The sequence below is a fragment of the Falco punctatus genome (assembly GCF_963210335.1).
Source record: "Falco punctatus genome assembly, chromosome: 4".
Classification (NCBI taxonomy): domain Eukaryota; kingdom Metazoa; phylum Chordata; class Aves; order Falconiformes; family Falconidae; genus Falco; species Falco punctatus.
Genome location: NC_137583.1, coordinates 78,286,764 through 78,310,909, shown reverse-complemented (window position 1 = coordinate 78,310,909; position 24,146 = coordinate 78,286,764). Strand labels below are relative to the sequence as shown.

At 45.2% G+C, this 24,146-nt stretch overlaps 1 protein-coding gene across 1 annotated transcript in view; it reads left to right on the top strand.

The window, feature by feature from the left end:
• DLX5 (distal-less homeobox 5) overlaps positions 1-24,146 on the top strand; it is a 30,589-nt gene that overhangs the window by 4,164 nt on the left and 2,279 nt on the right. Inside the window, exon 1 of the mRNA XM_080385987.1 lies at positions 1-24,146. This exon is cut by the window's left edge and continues 4,164 nt beyond it. Coding sequence (XP_080242113.1) covers positions 23,792-24,146 — 355 coding nt within the window. The 5' untranslated portion in view covers positions 1-23,791.

The window sequence follows — 24,146 nt, the reverse complement described above, 5'->3', positions numbered from 1 at the left end:
AAACTAGCTAGGCTACATCACATCTAAGGTTTTAGCCCAGCTTCACATTAACCCAAGGGGAATTTAAAACACAACAGAAATATGTGTTTAAATGAAGTTAGAAGAAAGCTTCTTCCTGTCTCCTGTTTTAGTTAAATATGTTTTATATGAAAAGCGTAGCTTACAAATGCAAGCTATGTGGTTTCTCTGGCAGCATTGCAGCTCTAAATAAACACACTGTAGTATTATTTTCTTTGCTTTCTTCTCTAATTAAGTTTTAAAAGTTTCCTCAGTTCTCTGTGTGGCTGCTTCAGTTTTGGCAGCAGTACTGTGGCAAAGGGGACAGGCAAGACTATGCTTTCTCTTACTCCCTCCCTCCACTGAGTAAACCAATCGCTGATCAATTGGAAATCCCTTCTCAATTTTTTAAGATATATAGATGACAGATCACATGCCACAAGCAAAGCATGAGCCCTCTGGGTCATACTGGTGTGAGAGCCCGCACACTCCCACTGAGAGAGAAGTGAAGCAGTTGACTGCACTGATCATGGGTGGTGCAGCTGCAAGCGCCCAGACCGTGCTGCATGCTTCAGAGCAGAAAGCAGAGCTGAGCCGCAAAATTCAAAGCCAAACATGAATTTTGTCATCCCTGGAGGGTGTTTGGATTTCTCCTTTTACCTTCCTCAGAGGCTACAGGTTTCAGTTTCAAGGCTTTGCTATAAAACTGTTAGCATTTCAGGAATCCAGATCATTGCTGTTTAAAATGAAGCATGCATAATCCAGCATTGTTCGTCATTTGGCATAAACAATATGCTATCAGCAAAGCGCATTTCCCATCTCAGGCTCTTCCCAGCCCTCTGATAGCCCTACGAATGCACCCAGTGTGCCCGGGAGAATTTAACATACTGAGCAAGTACTGAAACACTTAACTGGCCTTGCATTAAAACACTTGGCATCACCTTTGATGCGAAGCACTGGATAGTCATCTCTTGTCCTATCCAGTTTCTGATGTTGTAATCAATCAGGAAAACAAATCCAACACAAAACTGGGTAGCTCTGTAACTGTTCATGTCTGTTTGCTGTATTCCCTACCCTGAAATTCAGCATCACACTGCAGGCTGGGGGGCATCTGTATGGTTACTTATCCTGTCATCCTGGCTTTATTATTCACTGGATCTGGTAATATTTGGGATTACATTTCTTGGTAGTCAGGATTTTCCTTTGTGGTTTCTTGATATAACATCCATGTATTAATGGTTAAGATTCAGGATGGAACTATAGGATACCACATAAAAAAAAGGTAGCTTTAACATAAATAGTCAAGGTTCCTTAAACCTGTTTCATCCAACAGCACTATCACTGTTCATCGGTTCCTCCCTCCGCCCCCTTCCCAAACCACCTGAAGGCAGGATCGGTAGTGATCAAAAGACATGCTACATTTCTCAGTATTGAAAAGATCACATCTGTGAAATATGGTTTTTAATAATGAGTTTATTGCTGTTTGCTTTGTGAATTATGGCTTTGTGCTTCTAAACCAAAACAAAAGTTATTTACAAGGTGCCACAGGATTAATTTTTAGACTGAAAACAGCTAAGTTAGCAATCACAAACTCCTTGCTGATTCATGAAAGTGGCATTTGTTTTATTACTTCTTTGAGATTTGATTTTACACTGAGATGTTGAACAATAATTTGTTCTTGTATGCTATGGAACAGTAGCAGCTCCAGGTGCTATAAAAGCACAAAGACTTTCAATTGCAAAAGCAAGCTCTAGGGAAAAAAATTATCAATTGTTTCAGTCTAACATATTAGGTAGTAGGATGGTCACAATCTCTTCAAAAGAAGAAAGTTGGAGACCTTCCACCAATGGAAGATAGCAACTACAAAGTGTCATAGCATCGTTTATTCTCCTGTTTTGTTTTTTTCATCATATATAAACTGTAACATTCTTATATTAATCAATAGGGTAGAAAAAACAATGTGTATTCTAAAATCCTTGTCAATGAGTCTTGAAAGCAAAGTGTTTAATGGCACAATGATGTACTTTTGGAGCTTATGGTAAAAAGAACTTTCTGTAGGACAGAGGATTTTCTTGTGAGCTCTTCAAAACTTCAAAAGTTTTCTGCATCATGTTGACAAATAGGAGAATCCTGTCCAGGTCTAGGGTACATTCTGTATCTCAAACGTCAGGTTGTTTAAGAAATGGATACTCAAAATGAAGCCTACCTTTAAAAAATATCCCAACATTAATATCTGGCAAGTCTCACTGTGTTTGAGGGATCATTTTTTATTTTTTATGCTTAGAGCAGCACAAGCATACCCTGAGCTGTACTGGAGGGGATCAATACTTCAGAAATTCTTCAAAAGAACAAGAATTGTATCACTTCTGTTGTTCAGCTTCATATATCAAAATTGTGTTCTTCATAGCTTCCAGAGGGCTTTGCTGTGACTCATTTACTGTCTTCCTGCACTCTGTTTTCAAAGTTATGCCCTGGGAGCAAAACTTCTCATTTAAGACCTGGATTTCAAAGTGCTCTAAAATCCACAGGCATCTCCGACATGTTTTGAAAATTGCTATACCTCATCAGAGCCAGGGGCAACATTACCCATGCAGGTCTGAAGTCTGTTGGTCTAGCAGGTCTTCAGATAATACCCCTTCTTTTCAGCCTTCCCAGGAGGACTGCATTTAATAAGCTCTGAAATCCACTGGGATATGATAATTGTCTTGAAAACTCAGTCGTGACAATGACTGCAGGACAGATAATGGTGCAAATCTGGGGTCATTCCTCCCTCCCTGTGGAACTGCTTATAGCAATTTTTGATTCTTGTTTTTCCATTAGCAGCTCAGAGAAATCTGAAGGTATGAATCCCATGAAATATGTGTATAATACAGTCTGATCCTGAGCTCAGCTCTTCAGCTGACCAAACTGACCACATCAAATTTACTGACATTTTGTAAACAGCCAGTTTAGAAATATTTAACACTACTGATTGATTAGAAAAAGAATAAAACAAAGTAAAAAACTGCTTTTTTGATTCTAGAACATGAATTTTTCTTGCTCTCAGTAACTGCATTCAGTTCCTGCTCAGCTATTGTCTGTATGATACACGTGCTGTTGTTGTACAAGCAAAAAAATAGGGATGCCACAGATATGCCACACCAATAGTGTGTGCATATATATGCTTACACCTATTTTTATATAAATGTATATACATATACATACATCCACATGTTCCTTCAAGCACACATACGTATGTCCATAGACACACATGTGCACGAGTGCACACAAAACGTTTTTGTTATTGTAGCGGTCTGAAGTAATGTACCAAAACCATATTTCCCAGTTTTACTTTGTAGTCAGTTTTTTTAAGGTTTTTAATACAGTGAGAGTGGTGGGGTTTTTTCTTTCTGGTAACTCATCCCAGTACTTCCCACAATATAAATTGTATCCCACGCATGTGTACTTGACACTCACTGATTGCTTTGCATTCTTTCATTTCAAAATGTGCCTTCAGCTACATCAGGATTGCCTGTGAGTGCTGCATTCCCATTCAACAGATGGGAAACTTGAGAAACTGAGACATCCTGCAAACCTGGCATTCAGTAAGACAGTAGCAGAGACACTACAATAACTTAAGACTTTCCTGGGTCTCAATTCAGTGCTTCACCCAATAGCTCATATTGTCTTTGAGGTTTGCACAACTTTGTATTATCCACGCTGTGTCAATGTGACAGCTTTTATTAAAAATGTTTTGGGCAATACCTTGTCATCATGTGATAAGTTACCCATACAAAACTAATGTAAAGTCTGTGGGAAGTTTGTAAAATCTTTCTATATACACCGCAGAGGCTCTCTCAACAAAGGGAACATGCAGCTATTGAGATCTGAAGTCTTAACCCTAAAATGAACTGAAAGATGTTCCTGCAGAAGTGTTGCAAATGCCACTAGCAGCAAAAGACTTGAAAGATACCGATTGTCTCTGATTGACATTAAGTAACAGAAATATGCCTTAAGGCAAGATTAAAACATTTACTAAAGAGGAAAAATAAACAGCACTACAAAAAAATGAGGTTTCCCCCCTTACACTTTAATAGTTACAAAATATTCTTCTGGCTCTTTAATTGCAGCTTGCAAAGGCTCTATACTGAGTCATTTAGTTTCTGGAACAACTCTGTCCTAGCCTTCTTATTGGCATTTACTCCTATGCCACCCACATTGAACTCCAAATCTGGATCCAAGGATTGCTGAGCTGTGAAGACTGTATTTGTATAGTTCTGCCAGTTACCACCCATATAACCTCAGAAGAATCAAAGAGAACTAAAGATATGCTGAAACATTCAGAAGTCATATGAACACCACCTACCGGGAGATGCTCAGAAGTTTAAGAATATTTAATATGCATCCTATTCCATTCTCTGGTTGATCTTTTCAGGGTGGTGAAGGATGGGAAGGGGTCAAAGACGGCTGTTTGTGTTTAGCTATTCAGCAAAATAGAAGTTTTGTATTCCACCATCTCACCTCCAGGTGGTGGTAAGTCAAATCCCAGCACTGTGCCACATTGCAGGGCCAAAGGCAGGGAGCTGAGCGTTGCCACAGGGTGAAAAAGCATGTTTAAAAGTAGATGAGGACTAAAAACGGCTAGAAGTAATTAGCATAGCTATGCTGTTTACCCATTCCACAGTTTGCTCATTCACTACCTAGAAATCATCCCTTCCTCAGCAGATGTCTTCTTTTTGCCTGCTTCCTAAAGAAAATGTACAATTTACCCAGGGCCAACAAGAGGTCAAGGCAAGAGCAGAGCACCCTCAGCATCCTCACCTTCACCTGCATCTCCTGGATTCACCCCTCACTCAGGAGTTCCTGTGTCCAGTTTTGCTTGTCCCACAGGCGTTCTGTCTTTAGGCTTGACAGACAACGCTCTGAGGGCTTGAAACAAAGCATTCATCGCTTCTAGTGTCTGAATTAAGTGTCCTCATGATGGCACAGGCTCTGTGCTCCCGAAGAGCAGGTTCTTTCAGGACATCTCAAAGTAAGCACCCAAATGTGAATAACACCAGCTTGCTCCTCAAGTATGTCCAGGTGGAGGCTGCAGCATGTGAAGCTCTCTGGTTCATCTCTACACACATATGTGAAGAAGGTGCATCTTTATGCATCTACATATGCAAGCAGACCTCTGTACTGAAAACAAGAAAACAGAAAATTATGTAAAAGGCCCCTCCCCACTCTGTTTAACTAGCAATAGCAGTGATCTGGCACACCTGAGGACACATGTTCTTCCATCTGTGTTTTTAACCAGGGTGCTTAACCCTCCCACCTTTAATTTCTGAGAATTTATCAATATTTTTCATAAATTCATAAATATTTGACTGCCTGTCTGTATTTCCTCATTCTCCCAAGTTGGACAAACAAAACTGGTTGATTCATTTCAGGTTTAAGTAAAGAATTTCTCATTTTCACTCCCTGACTTCCATGCGTGAGCACAAGGCTGCATTGGCTGGGATGCCTTGGCTGAGTGGAAGATGTTTATTTGTAATAAAGATACACCAAAATCCCCTGTATCCACTGGAAATGATAAACATAGAAATATCTCCATGAGTCCAGTTTGTTAAAAAAAACTATGTTTACAATTACTATCTTTAGGTCCCAGTTTGTTGTCACAGTGTCTCTTTAAACAAATAACCCAGGCAATGCAATGCCTTTCAGAGGGGGAACAAAGGTTACCACTGACTGTCCTCTTGCTGATCAAGAGATTCAGCAGATTTTTGTGGTTTGGATGAAAAAAAAAACCAAAACACTCTATTATCTGAACAAATAATTTTTTCTTAATAATTTCTATGTAACCAAGTTCATGGGAAATTAAGAAAAAGTCAAATGAGGGAAGAGAATAACTAGGGGGACTCCTCAGAGTGTTTGATTATTACCCAGAATTATTGTGGAATGCACCTATGGACACATGCACATGTCCAGCCACCTGCCAGAAGGCAGAAGGTTTATGTTAGCATTAAACATGGACACAAGTATCACATTTAGTTTTCAGGCTGCATCTCGGTTGGTTACTGCAGTAAGAAAACCACTTGCATACATGACCACTTGCAGAAATCGTGGATGGCATGGTAACATAGGACAGCAACCCAGAAATCCGTATCTGATTTATTTTTTATTCATTATTAGGTATCACTGCATTGAACACGAAAGTTCACATCCCATAATAGCTCCATTTAAAGAAGTTACACATATCAGAAAATATGGAAGACATTTTCCTGCTCTTGATTTTTTTTTCCTCAATACAATATAGCCATTCAGAATCAAAACCCAGGATGTCATATCCAAACAAGCAGCTTCGCAGATACACACATTCCTGTTTTGTCCTGCATCCTGAATGCTGCCAGTCAGAAATCAAATGCCAATTCTGACGCGCTGAAATTACTTGAGGAGGGAAATCCAGCCCACAGTTGTCCCATTGCTAGCATCCCTGCATCCCCTGGAGGGGATGCCTAAATCTGATGTACAGAAGGATACATCTGCTGTATATGGTCTGGTAAGAACTTTCTATAATATTTTGACTGTCAGATTATCTCTATTACAGATTTCTGTTTTATTGCTATGAGGAAGACCATTTTTAGATCTTTATAATCCCAGGCTGAACCAGTAACACCTTACCATTTTTTCCTTTTCTGTTTTGCCTTTTCTCCTTCTGCCTCCTCCCTCTCCCCTTTTCTTCCTTGCAAACAGCACTGTGAAAAGCCCATTGTTGAGCGGTGGGGTTGTGGCATTAGGGTCAAATCCCTACCCCTTTGCTCACATTCCCTCTTCTCCTCTGTAAGGGATGAAATCTAAGTAAGGGAGTAACACACAACGCTGTACAGAGCGTTGGACTGCTTGTTTATGTTATACAAGATACTGCTCCAGTCTGAGCACTTCCTTGACTCCGGCTAAAATCAGTGTGTAATGGTACTCCAGTCTCCACGGATTAGGGTGACCTCCTTTAACGCAGAACTTTATATCAACACATTGTTCATATTTGCTGCTCTTGCTTCTGTGTACAATATTCACTATTTCTGGACAGCCTAGATTTTCTTCTTAGCACCTAGAAGCCTGTACAACACTGGACTGGATCTAGTCCATGCTGTGTCCCTTAGCTCTGGATTGATTTGCTTCCATGAACTGGAACCAAAGCCTTCCTTTCCACACAGTGGATCCACACTCTTTTGAATGCTACACTGATACCACAGCTGTGTAACATTTCCAACCCAATGCCACTCACTGAGTAAATTGGCACAGCCCACCCATTTTAGACAACAAGTATGATGATTTTAGAGGTGCTGGTTCTGCTGAACTGCATCATCTTGTTGAGGCAACAGAACTAAAAATTACAGGAGCAGAGCTGACGAAAGACAAGAGACTTGATACGCTTGGAACACGGGAGCTGGTAGGAAATTTATTCTCTTTGCTATCCTTAGCATTCACATTTTCAGAAACAGACATGTTTTGATTGCCTCCTTTATTTATTTTTAATAACACTATTTGCTAGAGAAATACCTTACTGCTGGAGCACTATGCATTTGGGGTTGATTAGGTATAATTTTCTTCACAAGACTTACAGAGATCACATCATGTTAAAAGAAAAATGCACTTAAGAGGAGTGCCATGCAGAAATCAGGACTGTAACATTTTAGGATATCAGAAACCCCTGCTTACACGTATCTGTTGTATAAGAGCAAAGGAGGTGCTTTTGTTCATTTCGGAAGTCGTTTGTGGATTTCAGCTGGTTGCACCCAGTGTAAGTTGCTTTAACTCCTTTTTTCCTCTGACAGCCACTACTGAAGACAATAGAGAAAATTTGCACCATCTGAGGATTTGGTCAATGTTTTGCTTGTTTGTTTATTTGTTTTCCAACTAACAATAAGCAAGTGGTACATAAGTAAAATACCTCGTATTTTCTGGTTTGCAATTTCTGTTTGTATCACTTGAGATATCTCTGGATGTTCTGATTTGTCATCCTGCCTTTTAGAAGGATGACATCCCCTTTCCTCACCGAGTCGAATCTGCACTGTTTTCTGCACATAACCCTCCTGCAAACACTCTTACAGCCATCTGCATTGGCCAGTAGATGTCATTGTGTTTCCACTGCAAGAGCACATCAAACATATTCGTCTGGCTGCAAATGCATGTCCAGTCCTGCAAACAATGCTGTTGATTATTTAGGTCTTTTTCTACCCTGCAGCAGAATATTTTTTAAAGATACTAAGCCAGAAAACAGTGAAAATTAAGTTCCAAGCATTTGATAGCTGTGACTAACTAGGCAGACTACCCTTGGTCTCAACTAATATAGTGCCAATGGCGTTATACAAACACAGCTTACTCAACAGGACACAAATCATTGTCAATAAACTGTTACAAAAGATGCCAACAGAAGAGGACAGAAATAATGTCTCATGGATTAGCCAGCTTCTTTGAGTAACCAGCTTGCTTTGCTGTGAGGTAATCTGCTCTTCAATACTCAGACAGGACTGAGGATTTGTACTTCAGAACTTTTAAGACCTTCAGAATGTAATGAAAAGTGGCTGTAGCCTGTTATTTTTCAGTTATTTTATCCTGAACTATGTTAACAGTTTCCTAATTTGCATGATATAATAATATTTGTGATGTAATTAGAAAGTTCCATTTGAGGTCAAAATATGGTAGCAATAGAGAAGCAAACACTTGGCAGTAATCCCAGAGGTAGGGTTTTCCAGAAAGTCTGTCATATTTTTTATCAGCAAAAACCCAAGAGACATCATTTCAGGTTTTATTTTTAACCATCGTTTCATAAACTTAATGAATGTAAATGGGCTTTGATATCTAAAAACCTACATTCTCAATTACAGCTCATTTCCCAAGCTAAAGAAGAAGCACAAGACGAACATAGGGTGAAGTCAGTTTGCAACATCCACACTGGAAATGGCACGTAGGGCCAAATTCCCCACGGGCAGCAACCAGCAAGGCTCCACTGGCCCTAACAACACAGGAGACCCTTGACAGATTCAGCAGAGGACTGGCCTTTTGCAATGTGTTTTGAGTCCCGGGGGCTGGCCACAAAACTGAGTGAAGTCAATGGAAATCCTTGGCTTGCTGGCAGTGGGCGGTGGGTGAAGCCATGAATCAGGTTTTCTGGAGGCTGGGTGTAGCACATCTGTCTTGGGGTGAGGCAGCTGAAAGACATGGGCTTGGATTTGAAAAGATGAGCTCTATCTCATGGGTCTCTGCTCAAGCTTTGCTACCTCAGGAATAACCTGAGATGATGCTGTGGTAAATTACGTTCTTCCCTTGCAATGCCTACGAGAGCTATGAGGAGGGTGGCTCATCTTGCTTGCTCACAGAAATACTGAAACCCCTTTTCTGGCCTGGGAGACTTTTGCACAGGGAGTAATCACAGACTGGTTTGCGTTGGAAAGGACCTTTAAGGATCATCACATTAAACCCTCTGCCATGGGCAGGGACATCTTTCACTACATTGGGTTGCTCAAGGCCCTGTCCAACCTGACCTCAAACACTTCTAATGATGGGGCATCAACAGCTGTGGATGGGAACTGTGGCTGCTTTCAAGTTTGGATGTGAGGCGTATGCTGTAGGTACAGAGACCCTGCAACTGGGGACCCCTCTGACTGTCTAGACCACCAAACCCTTCCATTTGGATGAGCAGAAAGATGCCCACTGGTGTCCCATAGGTACTACAGCAGTTTCCTCTGGGCTGTAAGACACAAGGGACACATTTAAGGATCACAGCAGCATCACCTGCTGTTTTACAGATAAACTCACTTGCAAATACAGGAGCCATCCACAATGCAGAACTTGTCTTTAATAATATTCCAATGTCATCCTTTAGAAAAAAATAATTTCATGACAAAACATAAGCCTAACACTACAAGTGACATACCAATTTCCCACACACCGCTCCACGCTCATGTCATACATCCCACTGCTGCTCACTCTCCAAAGCACACAGAGGAAACTGCACTGCTCAGCTGGGACTGGGCTCAGGCTGCTGAGGTCCCAGTGCTATGCCTCCAGGCTTTCGCATTTACCTGAGGTTTCTCATTGGAATAAGATAATTCAGAATTGCCCCCAGGTAACCTTTTTGATCCACATCAGCTGAGCCTTAAATATAAAATAAGAAAGAGGCAGCACTGTCTCAGGAAGCTGTATTCCCAGCTCACTGCTTCCCCATCTAATTCCTTTCACTCCTGCTCCCCATCCCACGCAGCCAGAGCTGGCTGGCACATTTAACTGAGGATTTAGCTGACTAAAAGCACATCAGCAACTTTTCTACTTTCAGATGCACACTATTTGCAGGCAACCTACTACATCATTACAGTGTGACGCTGTCAAACATACACAAAATGTAAAGGAGAAGAAAACAGAGCCCTGTTTTTTCTGTCTGCCTGAGGACATCCACACACAGGTGGAGACAGTGGTGTCTATGCTGCTGAGATAGATGCAGGCACCCAAAGAGCTGACTTAAATCTGGACTCCAGCAAGTCTCCTCTGTCTCATTTTTCCACCACAAACAGGGGAGGTAATGCTATTCCTTATCTCATTTCACCTGAGGAAACATGTTATCAGGGTTGGTAAGGCACTTACATACTACAGAGACTAGAAAATTTCCACTCCTGCAAAAGATCATGAAGAAATTACTGACTCTACTTGTTGTACCAAATGCAGTCGCTAAAGGAGAAGATCACTAATTGAAAAATGACAGTAAAAGTACTGACCTATCTCACTTCCTAAGCATGCCTTGGATATCCTCGCCAACACAAATGTTCCAATTAAAAAAAAAAAAATAAAAGTACTGGTTGATGATGTAATTAGAGCCTGTGTTAGCACACACTTCCAGAAGGGAGATGAAGACATTCTGACTGTCATACATTTTGATAAATCCAAGGTTTGCTGTATTTGGAGCTGCCACTATCTTAATATTCTTTAGTTTTTAATGTAATTATGCAAGAGCTTGCATATCTTTCCTTGCTTAGAGCAGATCCAAGCATGGGAACAGTCAGGTGCAGGTGGGGGTTTTGCAGCAGGGCTCAGGGAACCAGAGCCGCCTTTCACCGCAGCCAGGGAGACATGTGATCCTGGGGTGGCTGCACTGCTGGCCTGCGTGGGTGTCACTGCAAGAGAATCTCTGCTGGGATCAGTTCCCCCTCATCACAGAGGCCTCAGAGAAGGACCTGACTTAGACTTGTCACCTGGGATTCTTCTGCACACCCCGGCTTGTGCAGCCATGAATCTATAAGACATAGCGCTGAGAGGCATAAAAGGAGATGTGTTGGAGGTTTGGAAATTTTTTTTGTTGGTTTTCTACCAAGTTATTTTTCTTCCAGCTGCCTTTTTTTACCCCTTTGTGGAGCTAGACTCTCCTAACTTAAACTGTTTAAAAGTTAGACAGTGAAGCTAATTTACTTCTCCAGGTTGCCTCTGCAATTAGGACTACCATGTCCCAACAAAATCTTCTCACATCTTAAGAGATGGGTCTAACACTGATTTCTTCTGCTGCCTGTGATGGGAGTTGAGCCACCTGGGCACTTTGCTGCCCAGCTCAGGCACTTGACTTCTGAAGAGCCAAAGATGATGAACTGACTCCTGACCTGGTGAGTGCTGTGCCCACCTTTGCTAGCCATAATGGCAGGCTGTGCACCCACCAGGCTCTGCATCCTCCAGCCTCAGAGTAGCTCTACCTATACGTTGAATCTCTTGGCCATTTTTAAAAGAAAGAAAATACCAAACTTTGCAACAGCTGAAAATGTAAGCAAGAAAACTGCTCATGTTCATGCATAATAATTACTCTTCAGTGGGGTTATTTTGCAATCATGTTAATAACCTATTTATTCTAACTGTTCTTAGTACAGTATCATCACAAAACTCTCTTGGTGTGCTCGGTGTAGAAAGTCAGTTGAGATGCTGTAATGATGTCGAAATGAAATGCTGTCAGCGCAGATCTGTAAAATGACATAACGGTGTCAGAAATGAAAGGGAATCATATCAGAGTGTGTTCCAGCACCACTCAAAAATTTGTGAGAGGAAAGGGTGCCACAATTTGGGGACAATGTTTGTTATGACAGAAATGCTCAAGCAGCTTAAAAGGGAAACTGTTTGCCAGCCGCATCGCTTTTTAATCCAACAGATTTATCAAGAAGTTGTGCTAATTTCCTCTATAAATATCTCTGTGAGCAGAACACTTTGCTTCTGTGTTGCAGAAAGTGGTTTTTACGTGGTCACAACTCCAGGTTTCTTCTGAAATGGAACAGGAAGGTTCATTGCATTGTTTGCTTAAAGAGTAATTTCACTTTTGAGAGAAAGAAAAACAAAGCATTTCTCATTTCTCATCCCATACCGTATGGCGTCTACTCAGCATGTAAAGCTGGGGGAAGAAGGAAGGTGGGAGACATTTGGAGTGATGGCATTTGTCTCCCCAAGTCACCACTACACGTGACGGAGCCCGGCTTTCCTGGAGATGGCTGAACCCCTGCCTGCCCATGGGGAGCAATGAATGAATTCCTTGTTTTGCTTTGCTTACACACACAGCTTTTTCTTTGCCCATTAAACTGCCTTCGTCTCAGGCCATGAATTTTCTCACTTTTCCTCTTTCAATTCTCTCCCCCATCCCACTGAGGAAAGGGAGTAAGCGAGGAGCTGTGTGGAGCTTAGCTGCCAGCTGGGGTTAAATGGCGACAGTGAGGCTTAGTTACCTTTATTATTAAAAAGGAGTGGTATCACTTCTGTTTGGAGCACTCTGACTTCAGCTTCTCCTGGGACCATGCTACACTTGTGCTTGAACACCTGTCCATAGCGCTTGGAGTGGCGGGCACGCCAGGAGATGTTCTGGTTACCTGCGAGCCTGAAGAGTCAAACGTTAAACTCATGGCGTATGCACACAGAGAGCAAAACCACCTTTATCTGCTGGGGTTTGGTGGATCTCCTGGATTACATGCAGTTACAGTGCTAAATGCTCAGAGTGTATTGTAGATGGTCTGGAAAGTGCTCCTGGCAAGTCAGTTTGCTGTGCTTATATTAACATCCACTTTTATCCTAAATACTTGAATTTGACAGTATTCTTGGTAGATGCAATAGATCAGGTACATAGCCCACCGCTGTCTCCTGACGCCTCTCCTAGGAGGGAGTGCTCCCTCCTCAAGGCGTGTCCATCTTTCTCCACTTCAGCAATGGAGGCTGAGGGTGCTGGCGTAGGCTTGAGACATGCATTTTAGGTGGCTAAAATAAGGCAAGTTGCAAAGACCACATTAATGATGCTTACTGACCAGGTGGTGTCTGATGTTCATAGATAGAATTTTCAAATAAGACAAAAGAGGCTGCCTAAAATTTCAGCTGATGTTAAGAATTTTTCTAAGTGCCTGTCTGCTGTAGGAGCTTACACTACATTTGCCAGTGCTTTGTTTAAATAACAGAATAGGTTGTTTATTGTTGATTTGTTGTTAATTACTTTCTTCCAGCCAAAGTTGTCTTTTAACAAAAACTGTAAATTTGGTTACTCAAAAATATTCTGTGACTTGATTTGAGAGGTTTTTATCTTCAACTGTCCATACTGAAAAAAAAGACAAAATAGTATGGAAGTCTAAAAGGTCCACACTGATATTTTACAACACATTTTCATTCTGTGATTACAAAATTTCTTTCATTTCCTTCATACAAAACCAAAGTCCCTAAAGAAACACTCAAAGCTGAAGTGAAATATTTAATTTCAGGTCAAGACAAATGTGTATTTTACATGATCTGAAAATTTTGTCAGAATTTCTGATTTCTACAACATTCAGAATAATTATTGAGTGATCATTCAAAATAAGGTTTTAAAAGACCCATCAGACTTTCCAGTGACATAAAATCCTAGCTGACATGCCTGGACTTTTTGAAAAGTGGTTACCTCATATCAGCAATGGCTGAAAGCTGGAAAGCAATATTGCTAATTTCAAGGGAAAGAGTTTTCTGCAATGATTTTGCAACTTATTTCTGCTATAGAAATGATGGTAAGAAAAAAGATCAGTTTAATTTCTAAATAGATGTTCAAGCAGATTAAAACTCCTCAGGAAGTCTCTGAAGGTGCTGCTGGTTTTGACTAAATAACATTCTTCTGATATTTGTAATTTCGACAAAATATTTCCATTTCACTAGGAATAGCCCATTAGGCTTTCATTTGTGTAAAATATGCTCCCCAAAGTAGTAAAGAAAGTGGAAAATCATGTTTTACATTATGGTAAAATGGGGATATCTTTTAAATCCTTTCAATTAAAATCTGGATTTCTTCAAGGAAGGCTCAATATTCATTTTTTTTCCCTGTACAAACAAGATTTTCACTCAGAGGAACTCTCCAAGATCTTCTGTACATTCATACATTTTAAAAGTAAGTCTATTACTATGTCAAATGTGTCTCACCAGAAAAAGCTATTGACTTTTCCATTCTATTGCTTTAATTTTGCACTACTCCTGTACATTGGAATACTCCAGGTGGGTGCTACGTGTGCTTCTGATTATGCTGTGTTACACAGCAGGGAAACCTCTTATCTCAGACTGGTTGCCTGGCTGAGAAAAAAAACACATTTAAGGTAGTAAACACAGCTGTGGAAGAAGTATTTTCTATTTCCTTGCTGTTTGTTTTAATGTACTAAAATGACATAATTATGGAAGTCTGCAAAAATGCCAAAATGTAAAACAATAATAATTTGGTTTGTGTTTCTATTATAGTCTATATATCTTCAGTTATAGTTTTAAACAGTCCAAGAAAATCTTCATAAATCGCTTTTCTGCTTTACACTCTGTTTTGCACTTATAAATAAAATACAGAAGTTCAGAGAAAAGGAATTTAAAAGTAATCTCATGGTTACACTGGTATTAAGAAGTGTTCAAGTCTTGTTCTTGACATTTTTCATGCCAGCTTGGAACTTTTGGCTTGAAGATTTGTGTTTCTATTGTTTTCTTTTTGACTCTGTGCAAACACTTTAAAGATAGAAAATTTGCAGATCTGTGAAAAAAAAAAAAAAAGAATGGAGGTTTTGTAAATCTAACCACTGCAACTTCATTTGAAGAAAATGAAATCTGAACTCTGAAAGAGGACAATGCCTTTTATTTATTTTTTTTCAGCTTGCAAAGAAATAGAGTAATGCAATCCCTTTTATTTCCTACTTAAATGAAGCTGAAGTGTTTTCATCTGTGCGTGTGAAGTCTGCTTTGCAAAGAATAAATTCGGAGCACACACATTGTAAGTATTTGCGGAGAGCACCAGGCTTATATTGATTGAGTAAACAGCACTATAATATTGCAATTATAAAAACAAAATGTGCAGAAATACGTGATTGTCGTTTTTTTTTTAACACTGTATTACTTTCTAAAGTCCTAGTGGGAAAAGATTAAATGAGAAGCCCTCAATTAAAAGTTCTGTGCCATTTGAACCATTTTCCATCACCTATTATTTCACCTGAGGAGGAACCAGATTTTGAGAGAGATCCTCAGTCCAAACTCTGCCCGCAAACACTCGAAGCCATCTCCCCTGAAATCCTGTGTAAGAAAACACTAATGATGTCCTGGCCACTTCAGTCTATGGAAGGTTTCGTCTATTATATCACGATATGCAAGCAATCAAAGGGCCACATAAAGTTCTTTTGACTGTGGCTGGAAAGGTTCACACCGGCACCGTCGTGACTTTGGATCACACTGTACCATCCTTTCACTCGAACCACAACTATTATTTCACTGCCCAAGATTGTAATGTGACTGCCTTCCTTCATAATCTCTGCATTTTATCTAACTTTCCTTTTCCTTCTTATCCAGAGAGGATAATTGTCATTACACACACAGGAACACAGGAAAAAGGCTGTGGACAGGCTTCAGGGCAATGGTTTTCTCTGCTCTCCAGACTACCTGTACCTTCTCCAGGCTGTAAGTATGTTGAGGAGCAACAACAAGCATGACGAGGATTTCTGATCTACCTAAATTCAGTAACAAGTGCCAGAGGAAGAAAAGATTTTACATCCAACCCATCATAGCAGAGTCCTCCAGCAAAGTGGAATAGAGAAGAGGGCAGGTGAGAGCTTCCAAGTCATGGGTACTGAAATGGGTAGGCCAAGGCAGAAGCTACAGCTCTGTGGTTCCAGGTACTGGAAATCCATCTACCCCCACGGAAACCAACAGGGACTCTTTCTACTGGTTTTGCCAGGACCTGGATCATGTTGGTGCTTTGTATCAGGGGGGTTCCCTGTGGACATCAGGGAGAAGGAAGCAGCAACCATGCACACCTTGTTGTAAAGAGCTTTACGGTTTACTTCTGGTCCTTCAAGTGATGAAAAGTCCCAAATCCAAACCCAGGCATCATCACGCGCCCACCATTTCTAAGAATGAAGGATTCTGAAATCAGGATGGCGGCACATTAACCATGAGAATTTTATTGGGCAGCACATAAGGGAAAAAGTGGACTTTTTTATGAAACTGACAAAAAAGTTACTGGAAACACACAGATGTGAAGGCCAGAAGGGACCACAGCAACCATTTGCTCTGATTTCCTGCACAGCACAAGCCATACGACCTCATTTGGTCATGCCTGCACCATTCTTTCACCCTCTGCTTGATCCAAAGATCTCACTTGGAAAGGGAGGCATCTTCATGAAAAAGTACAAGTCACGCAGAAGCCACCATAATCCTTTGGGGTTTTTTTCCAAAGGTTAAATTACCCTTTTGAGAGAAGAAGAAAGAAAAAAAGATAAAATGTCCTATTTCTAATCCAAATGTATCTTCAGCTAAATATCTTTAATGAAAATCCTTTTCCTTCTGTAGGTATTCACCCAGGTGGTACTTTACCTCAAAATACGTGCTTGCCTCAAAATCTCTTAAGAAAAAAATATTATTTCTCATTCCGAAACCAAAGCATTTTCCTAATAATAAAAGGACTAGCAGGCTTGCAGAAGCACAAATGATACAGCCCTGTGAGCTATTTTCACTGACTAGAGAACATTGTGATGAAGAAATCTGAGCTGAAGAAGAAAATAACCTCCATTTTTCCAATAAATGAAGATCTTCACAGGAACATAAAATGAATCTTAAAGCCGAGCATCTTGGTGTTTCTTGCAGCAGGGCCTCTTTCAAAGACAAAGATGTAATTCAAACCAGGAGACCAGAAAAAGAAGAAAAGTCTTTTCCTCTCTCTATGCTTATGAGTATGACAGTGACCTTACAGAGCCCCTGGAAAAGGCAGCACTGACAACGCAGCCAGTGACATCCAGCTTCCCTGCAGGGCTGCTCACAGCTGCAGGCTGGACTGAGACGGAGGAGAAGGTGCCCCTGTGCTGCACAGGAAACTTTTAGGAGACTGAGCCTAGATTATGGCAGGGTACATTTTAGTGAAGGACACAAAAGCTAAGGCAGAAGATGAAATAATATAGCTGTGGAACTGCAGTCACAGGGAAAGTCTAGCATATATTTATTTTAAAGATAATAATAAAGACTAAGCTATAACTGAGGAATGGAACACGAAGTAGGTTTTATGACAGATGTGAGTTATTAAGCCATTTCATAGATATTATCTACTGCTAGCTAGTGTATATACTGCCGGTGAGTACATATTGATAATAGGTGAGGCCAGAGGGACCGTGTAACATAAGTAATAAGGACAGAACCACGTGACAAGCGATGTACCTTTGCTATTTTGATCTTTAACCTGCAAGGTGTCCTGGCCCCTTGTTCAATGTCACTTCTCATATTCACTGCTCCAGCAGCCTAATTGCTGTGGTTTATTTCTGCATCGATTTGTATGGTTTACAGCTGCCTGATCTGAGCTGATTGCACAGGCATGCTAACCTCGCACTAAACTGAGCATTAGCTAAACAGGAGTTTCCGAGAGTTTTTCCTAAGGCTGCCATCGTCCGCAAATCCTTCAAGGTCTAAGTTATACAAGTCTGGCTGACCTCTGTAGGATAACATATTAGATCATTATTACAAGAGCAAAAGGAAAATTGCAGGCTTAATTCCTGAGGTTTGTAGGGGAAAATCTGTGTGATGCGTTGCACGAGGGCCCCCGGGGGTGGGCGTCCCCGAGCCCCTCGGCCAGCAGCCCTGCCCTGCTCGGCTGAAAACACACCAAAGGGCCTGAAGAGCTATGCCTCAAATTCTTTGACCTGTCGTCTTTTAACAGGGATGTCAGAGATCTGGGAAAGCATTCCTGCGGCATTGGGATGCAAAGGGATTTATCTCACATCTGAAGTCCCGCAGAGAGGCAGCGACCCTGCTCCTATCTGAGAGGCCGAGAAGTGAGTTACGGCTGAAGGAGATGTGACAGGCGGCAGAGACTAAGCAGAGCGAACGGCTGTACAGGAGATGAATCAACCCTCTTCCTTGAGGAGCAACTGCCTTTGGCTACTCGGAGCTAAAAGCTACAGTAATAAATTTTAAGGTCTGAAAAGAGCATTACAGTCATCCATCCAGCCCAGCCGCCCACTCATCCAGGACACTGAATTTCCTGAAGTCGTTCGCTCCTGCCCCTCACGCCACCACAACTAAGGTCCTTTCCTTCTCTGCTCTTCCCAGCGTGCCACCACCACTCCGACCACCGTACCAGACGCTCCCCGTGACACCGCAGCCAGGCAGCACGGGCAGCTAGCACAAATATTTTCCCAGGAGTGTTTCTGGCAAAAAGAGCTTTTACGTCCAGCGGTGCTCGCTCATGCTCTGCGTCAGAGCAGCACCTCCAGCAGCAGCTTTGCCCATGCAGCTCCAGGTCTGTGCTCAAATGTCTGTGATGGAAACCTCAAGCAACGACTTGTGCAGGCAGCCATGCTCCTGCAGCTCTCACTGCTGACCCAAACTGCGGATCTGAAGATGGCTCCACCTGGTTTGTGTCTTGTCTTTCTGGGAAACCACTGGGCCTCACATCAGTTGAAGTACCTATGGCTCCTGGAATCACAACGCCCAGCTACCTGTGGAGTGGGCAGGTAGAGGAACAACTCAGTTGGAAGAAGTTGGGTTTTCTGACGTTTCCCTGCTGGCCTCCATGACCTCAGAAAGAGGCCAGTGTTACACAACGATAGAAGCACGTGGGCTGGGAATGGGAAAAAGCACTGGGACAGGCTTTTCCTGAAACATCCTGCCAAGCCCAGAGCAGATCTCCTTGTTTATGAAGATGGGGCCCTGTCCACCATGTCGAGCCATTGAATCAAAGAACAACAGGAGCTCCCCATCTGCCCCGTGAGCTCATGTGGACAGAGCTCCAAAAGGGAAGGGAATAGGTTTGTTCATTGAGCATTTCCCATTCTGGAGAGGCAGGCCATGGCTGGACTGTGACTGCCAGGCAATATCCCGCCTTGGGGAGGTTGCGAGGCATCAACAAACAGCTAAGCAACCCTGCAGTGACCCTGGCAGGCACACCCCGAGAAAGGAGAGAAGGGAGGCTGCAGGCAGGAGCCTCATGTCTCCAGGAATCCCTTAACATCACCTTGTCCCACACAGTCTGCTACAGCTGGTGCTAACAAGGAGCCCTGGCTCCTCCTTTTGGTGGTGTCGATGCAATTTGAGGGAAATAGGTGCAAGTGTAAGCTGCTCGTGTCAGCTCCTTGGCAAGTAAAAGAGACAGCCACAATTTGCCCTAAAAAGCAAATTCTAATTCTTAAGATTGCATGTCATGGTTTTTATGCGCAGTGCGACTTGCAGGCCAGACAAGCGAGGCCAGCGGAGCCCAGGCTGCAGCCAACCCCAGCAGTGAGTCCATCAGCCGTGGAAATGCCGAAGTGACAGGTTCACTTCGTTAACTAGAGGCCTGGCGTTTCCCGGGCACGCACAAGCAACTGGAAGAGAAAAGGCTGTTCCAGGGCTGGAAGACAACCAGAGCCTAATGAAGGCTTTGGGATGGAGGGCAAACCACAAAAACAATGCCCGCCCCAGGGCTTCAGAGACCAGACAGGCTTCTGTCCCCAGGCCACATGCACTCCTTCCATCAACATAAATGGTGACCTTCACAGGAACACAAAACCTGCTTCTCTTTTGGAGGGACGCAAGTTCTCCAAAGCAGAGCGTGTCATGCCTAGGTGAAGAAACACCCATTTTTCTATCCTTAAACCAGCTGTACCTGGAGCCGGAGGCTCCACAGAAAGCTACTGAAATCCGAGCAAAAAGTCCTAGACTCTTTCCCTGGGGTTTTCTGACAGGTTTATTTCTCCTCTCCTGCTCCCAACTGTTTTTTTCCAGAATCCTTTCCTGCATTTTTCCCTTTTATCACTGGCCTGTGAACGTCCTTCTGGGTAGTTCTCTAGCCCACTCCACCACATTCCCTAGCTTTTGCCCATACTGGACATGACAAGGGTTTTACTTTGAAGTAGATGGTTTGGGTTGGGGGTTTTTTTGCCCAGACTTAGGTGAGAATACAAAGATTTCAGCCCCTTTGTCTCTTCACTCTGAAAATACCAGCCTGGGTAAACAAGTCCTAAGCCTATGGTGATGCACTGGAGCACCCAGAGAGCCCTTGGTTGTTGAAGTTGTTCTAGATCGCCATTTTCTAATGCTGTAAAACAAGAGTTAATCCATGTTTCCACTGTGGAGGGCTGTTTGGTGGTGTTTTTTTTTAAGAAGGGGGAAAAAAATTCCTTTCATTCTTTGCCAGCAATTTCCATGGAAATAAAGTTTCCAGCAAAAACTCGGTGCCCAAACGAGAACATTTTATCCAGAAAGTGAAGGATTTTCTCCGAACAATTGCAAGACTTCATCCAAAAGTCTGAGAGGCTTCATCCGAAATCTTTCGCTCGTTGGCTGGAAACAAAGCAGCGCCGAGCGGGAGCGGCCGGAGACCCGCGGGCAAAGCCCCGCTCCGCGGGGAGGCCGGCGGGGGCTCGGCCGCGGGGATGCTGCCGAGCCGGGCGCGGGGAGCGGCGGGCACCGGCCGAGGCACAGCGCCCCGGCCCCGCCGCGGGGCTCGGTCGGGGGCCCCAGCGCTGCCTCCGCCGCCGCTCCCCGGCGCGGGCGGGAACAATCGCCGCGTTGTCCGGCCGCGGCCGCCGGCCCGGCGGCTCCCGCGCCCCGGTCCCCGTGCCCTGCGGGGACAGCGCTGGCGGGGCCGCCCAGCTCCACGCCCGCCGCCGCCGCTCAGTCTGGCCCCGGCGGCGGCGGCGGCGGCGCGGGGGGGCGGGGGGGAGGCGGGCGGCGCGCAGGTAGCGCGGTGGCGCGGCGCCCCGGGCGGCCACGCCGTGGCGCTCTTGCCACGGGCACGGCCGCCGCGCGCCTCCGACGTGGCCGCGGCCGCGGCGCCCCACGAGCCGGGAGAGGCGGCAGGCGCGGCCCCCCCGCCCGCGGGCGAGCGGGGCTCGGGCCGAGCGGGCCGGGGCCGGGCGCGGGGGCCCCGGGCAGCCGCTCAGGCGGCGCGGCGGGCATGTGCCGGTAAACAATGAGCATATTGTGAAATAGAAAACAGACTCCGGCTCCCTCCGAAACGCGCGCTCTCACCGGATGTGTTAAATAAAAACCGCTGGGGGAAAAAAGCGGCAGAAAGTCAAGAAAATCGCGTTCGGGCTGGGAAGGACGGGGGGCAGGAAACCCGCAAACAGGCGGGTTTGTGTGCCCTCGGCTCGGTAATCCTCGCACGGACTGCAACGGCTGCGGATGCCTTCAAAAGAGCTCAGCTCGGGGGTTTTGCGGCCGTATCTTGTGGATTTCTGTCTTTTTTTTTTTTTTTTTGCCTTTAAATATCGAAACTTTTTTCTCCCCCTGCCTTGCCACTGAATAAAACAAGAGCAAATTTTCTCTGCTGCAGTAAACCGATCCAGATTTCCCCGGTGAGCTGCAAAAATAGCTTCCCGGATCGGCTCGGCCGGGACCCGCCGCGGCTCCGGTCGCTGCCGGGGCTGGATGCGATACCGGCGCCCAAGTCCTCCCCTGTTTTCTCTCTTCAAACGGCACCTTCCTGCCCGGACGTGTTGAAGTGCAGTGCCCTGGAATTTATGACACAAATGGGCTTTCCCCCCACCACCACCATCCCACCCTCTCCCCCTCTTCATCTGCTTAAGATCTCTACCGTCCCTTCCAACTGGATGCAAATTGGGAGCTTTGATAAACTTACTTCCCCCCTCCCCAGTCGTAAACATTCATCCCTCTCCGGTTCCTCTCTTTAGGAAAAAAAATAAAGGTGGGGGGAGAGATATTTCCAATGGATTTAAGTAAGTGATTCGTATAATGAAATGCTTAGGGATTTGTTTAATGTGATTTTATATGAGCTGTGGACATTTCCAAAGCAAACAATAAGTTCAAGTACAACATGCACGGTTGTGTTACAAGTGTTACCCAGCTGGCTTGGAGATCTTCGGTGAGCAAACAGGCTAAATCTGGAGAGTAAACAACTTCAGAAAAATCTACAACTCCAGGTCACTGAAAACAGGCTTTTATTTGTTTTCCTTAGTGTCTAGTAAAATCTGGTCCATTTTTTTTTGCTACGCTGCTGTAAAATCACCGGGGACGGGCATCACCAGCCCGTGGCTCGCCCCGGCCCGACCGCGGAGCCCACCCTATGGGACCTCGGTGCGTAGGCGGCCGCGGAAAACCGGGTGCAGATGGAGGAGGGTGCGGGTCGAGGCACGGCGGGGGGGGGGGGGGGGGGGAACACCCCCGCGCAGCGCCAGCCACCTCTGGGGGGCTGTCACCCGGGAAGTGGGGTCTTGCGGCGGCCTCCCAGCGGAGGAGCCCCGCGGCGGCCTCCCAGCTCTCCTGCCCACGCGTGAGGGCGATTTCAGCTCCCCTGACGACGGCCATCTGACCCCGGCCCGGAGCCGGACCAGACGGCGAGCACCGCCACGGGGCGGCGAGGAGCGGCCACGCGTGGGGCCGGGCGCGCACGGGCGCACCTGGAGAGGGCCGGCGCCCCGGGGGCCGGGGGTTCTCCGCCCACGGGCGTCGTGCCGCAGCCAGGTCGCCGTTCGCGAAACCCGCGGGGTGGGCGCCCCTAGGCTGTACGGAGTCGCCGGTGCTCCCGGCAGCTCCCCCACGGCTCCACGGCCCCACGACAGGGCGTCCCGCCGGGAGGCTCCCGCCCGGCTCCGGGCCGCGCTAGGGTCTTCGACGCAGGAAATGATGTAACTAAAATTCAAGATTTTGGGGGGTGGTGGACGGGGGGGGCGTGTGTAATACGATTTACTTTATTTAACGCAGACGTCCCGGACGGCGTCCCCCCAGAGAGGGAGGACGATCCGAGGGAAACAATCCTGGTTAGACGCTGATGGTTATCGCCACCCGATCAGCGATCGCGCTGGGAACCAGGAGCGCCCGGTGCGTTGTTCCCAAGCCACCAGCGTAGCCAAGAGGGGACCGGACGGCAAATCCGAGCGGCGTGGCTGCAGCCCTTCCCCGGGGCGCTGCGGGCGGGAGGTGCGGGGGCACCGGGCTGCGCGCCCGCGGGGCGGCGGGGCCGGCCGAGACCCCTCGCTGGGAGGAGGGAGCCGGAAACCTCCCAATTGCGGCGCTCCGGTTCGGAGATTGCTGTTGGTATTCACTTTAAAAGAGCTTGAATGGGACTTTTTTTTTCCCTTCCCCCCCCCCCCTTTTTTTTTTTTTAAGCCAAAGCTTTGTTGTGCTAAACTAGTTGGACGAGTTAGGGTGTCGCTGCTCCCGATTGCTCTGGCCAATGGAACCCGATCCACCCTGCTGTGCGTAAGAGCGCAATTAAGGATTTAACCAAGCCTATGCTGCGCCCCAGCCAGCAGTCTGCCGGAGACAGACACAGCGCCGCAGCCTCCTCCCCCAGACATGTCTGCTTAGACCCGAGCAGCCCCAGCAGCCAGCCCCAGCCAGCCGCCGGCTCCGAGCTATGACAGGAGTATTTGACAGAAGGGTCCCCAACATCAGATCCGGCGACTTCCAGGCTCCTTTCCAGACGGCCGCAGCCATGCACCACCCGTCCCAGGAATCTCCCACTTTACCCGAGTCCTCGGCTACGGATTCCGACTACTACAGCCCGACGGGGGGAGCCCCGCACGGCTACTGCTCGCCTACCTCGGCTTCCTACGGCAAGGCGCTCAACCCTTACCAGTATCAGTACCACGGCATGAACGGATCTGCTGGGAACTATCCTGCCAAAGCCTATGCAGACTACAGCTACGCCAGCCCCTACCACCAGTACAGCGGGGCTTACAACCGCGTACAGAGCTCCGCCAGCCAGCCAG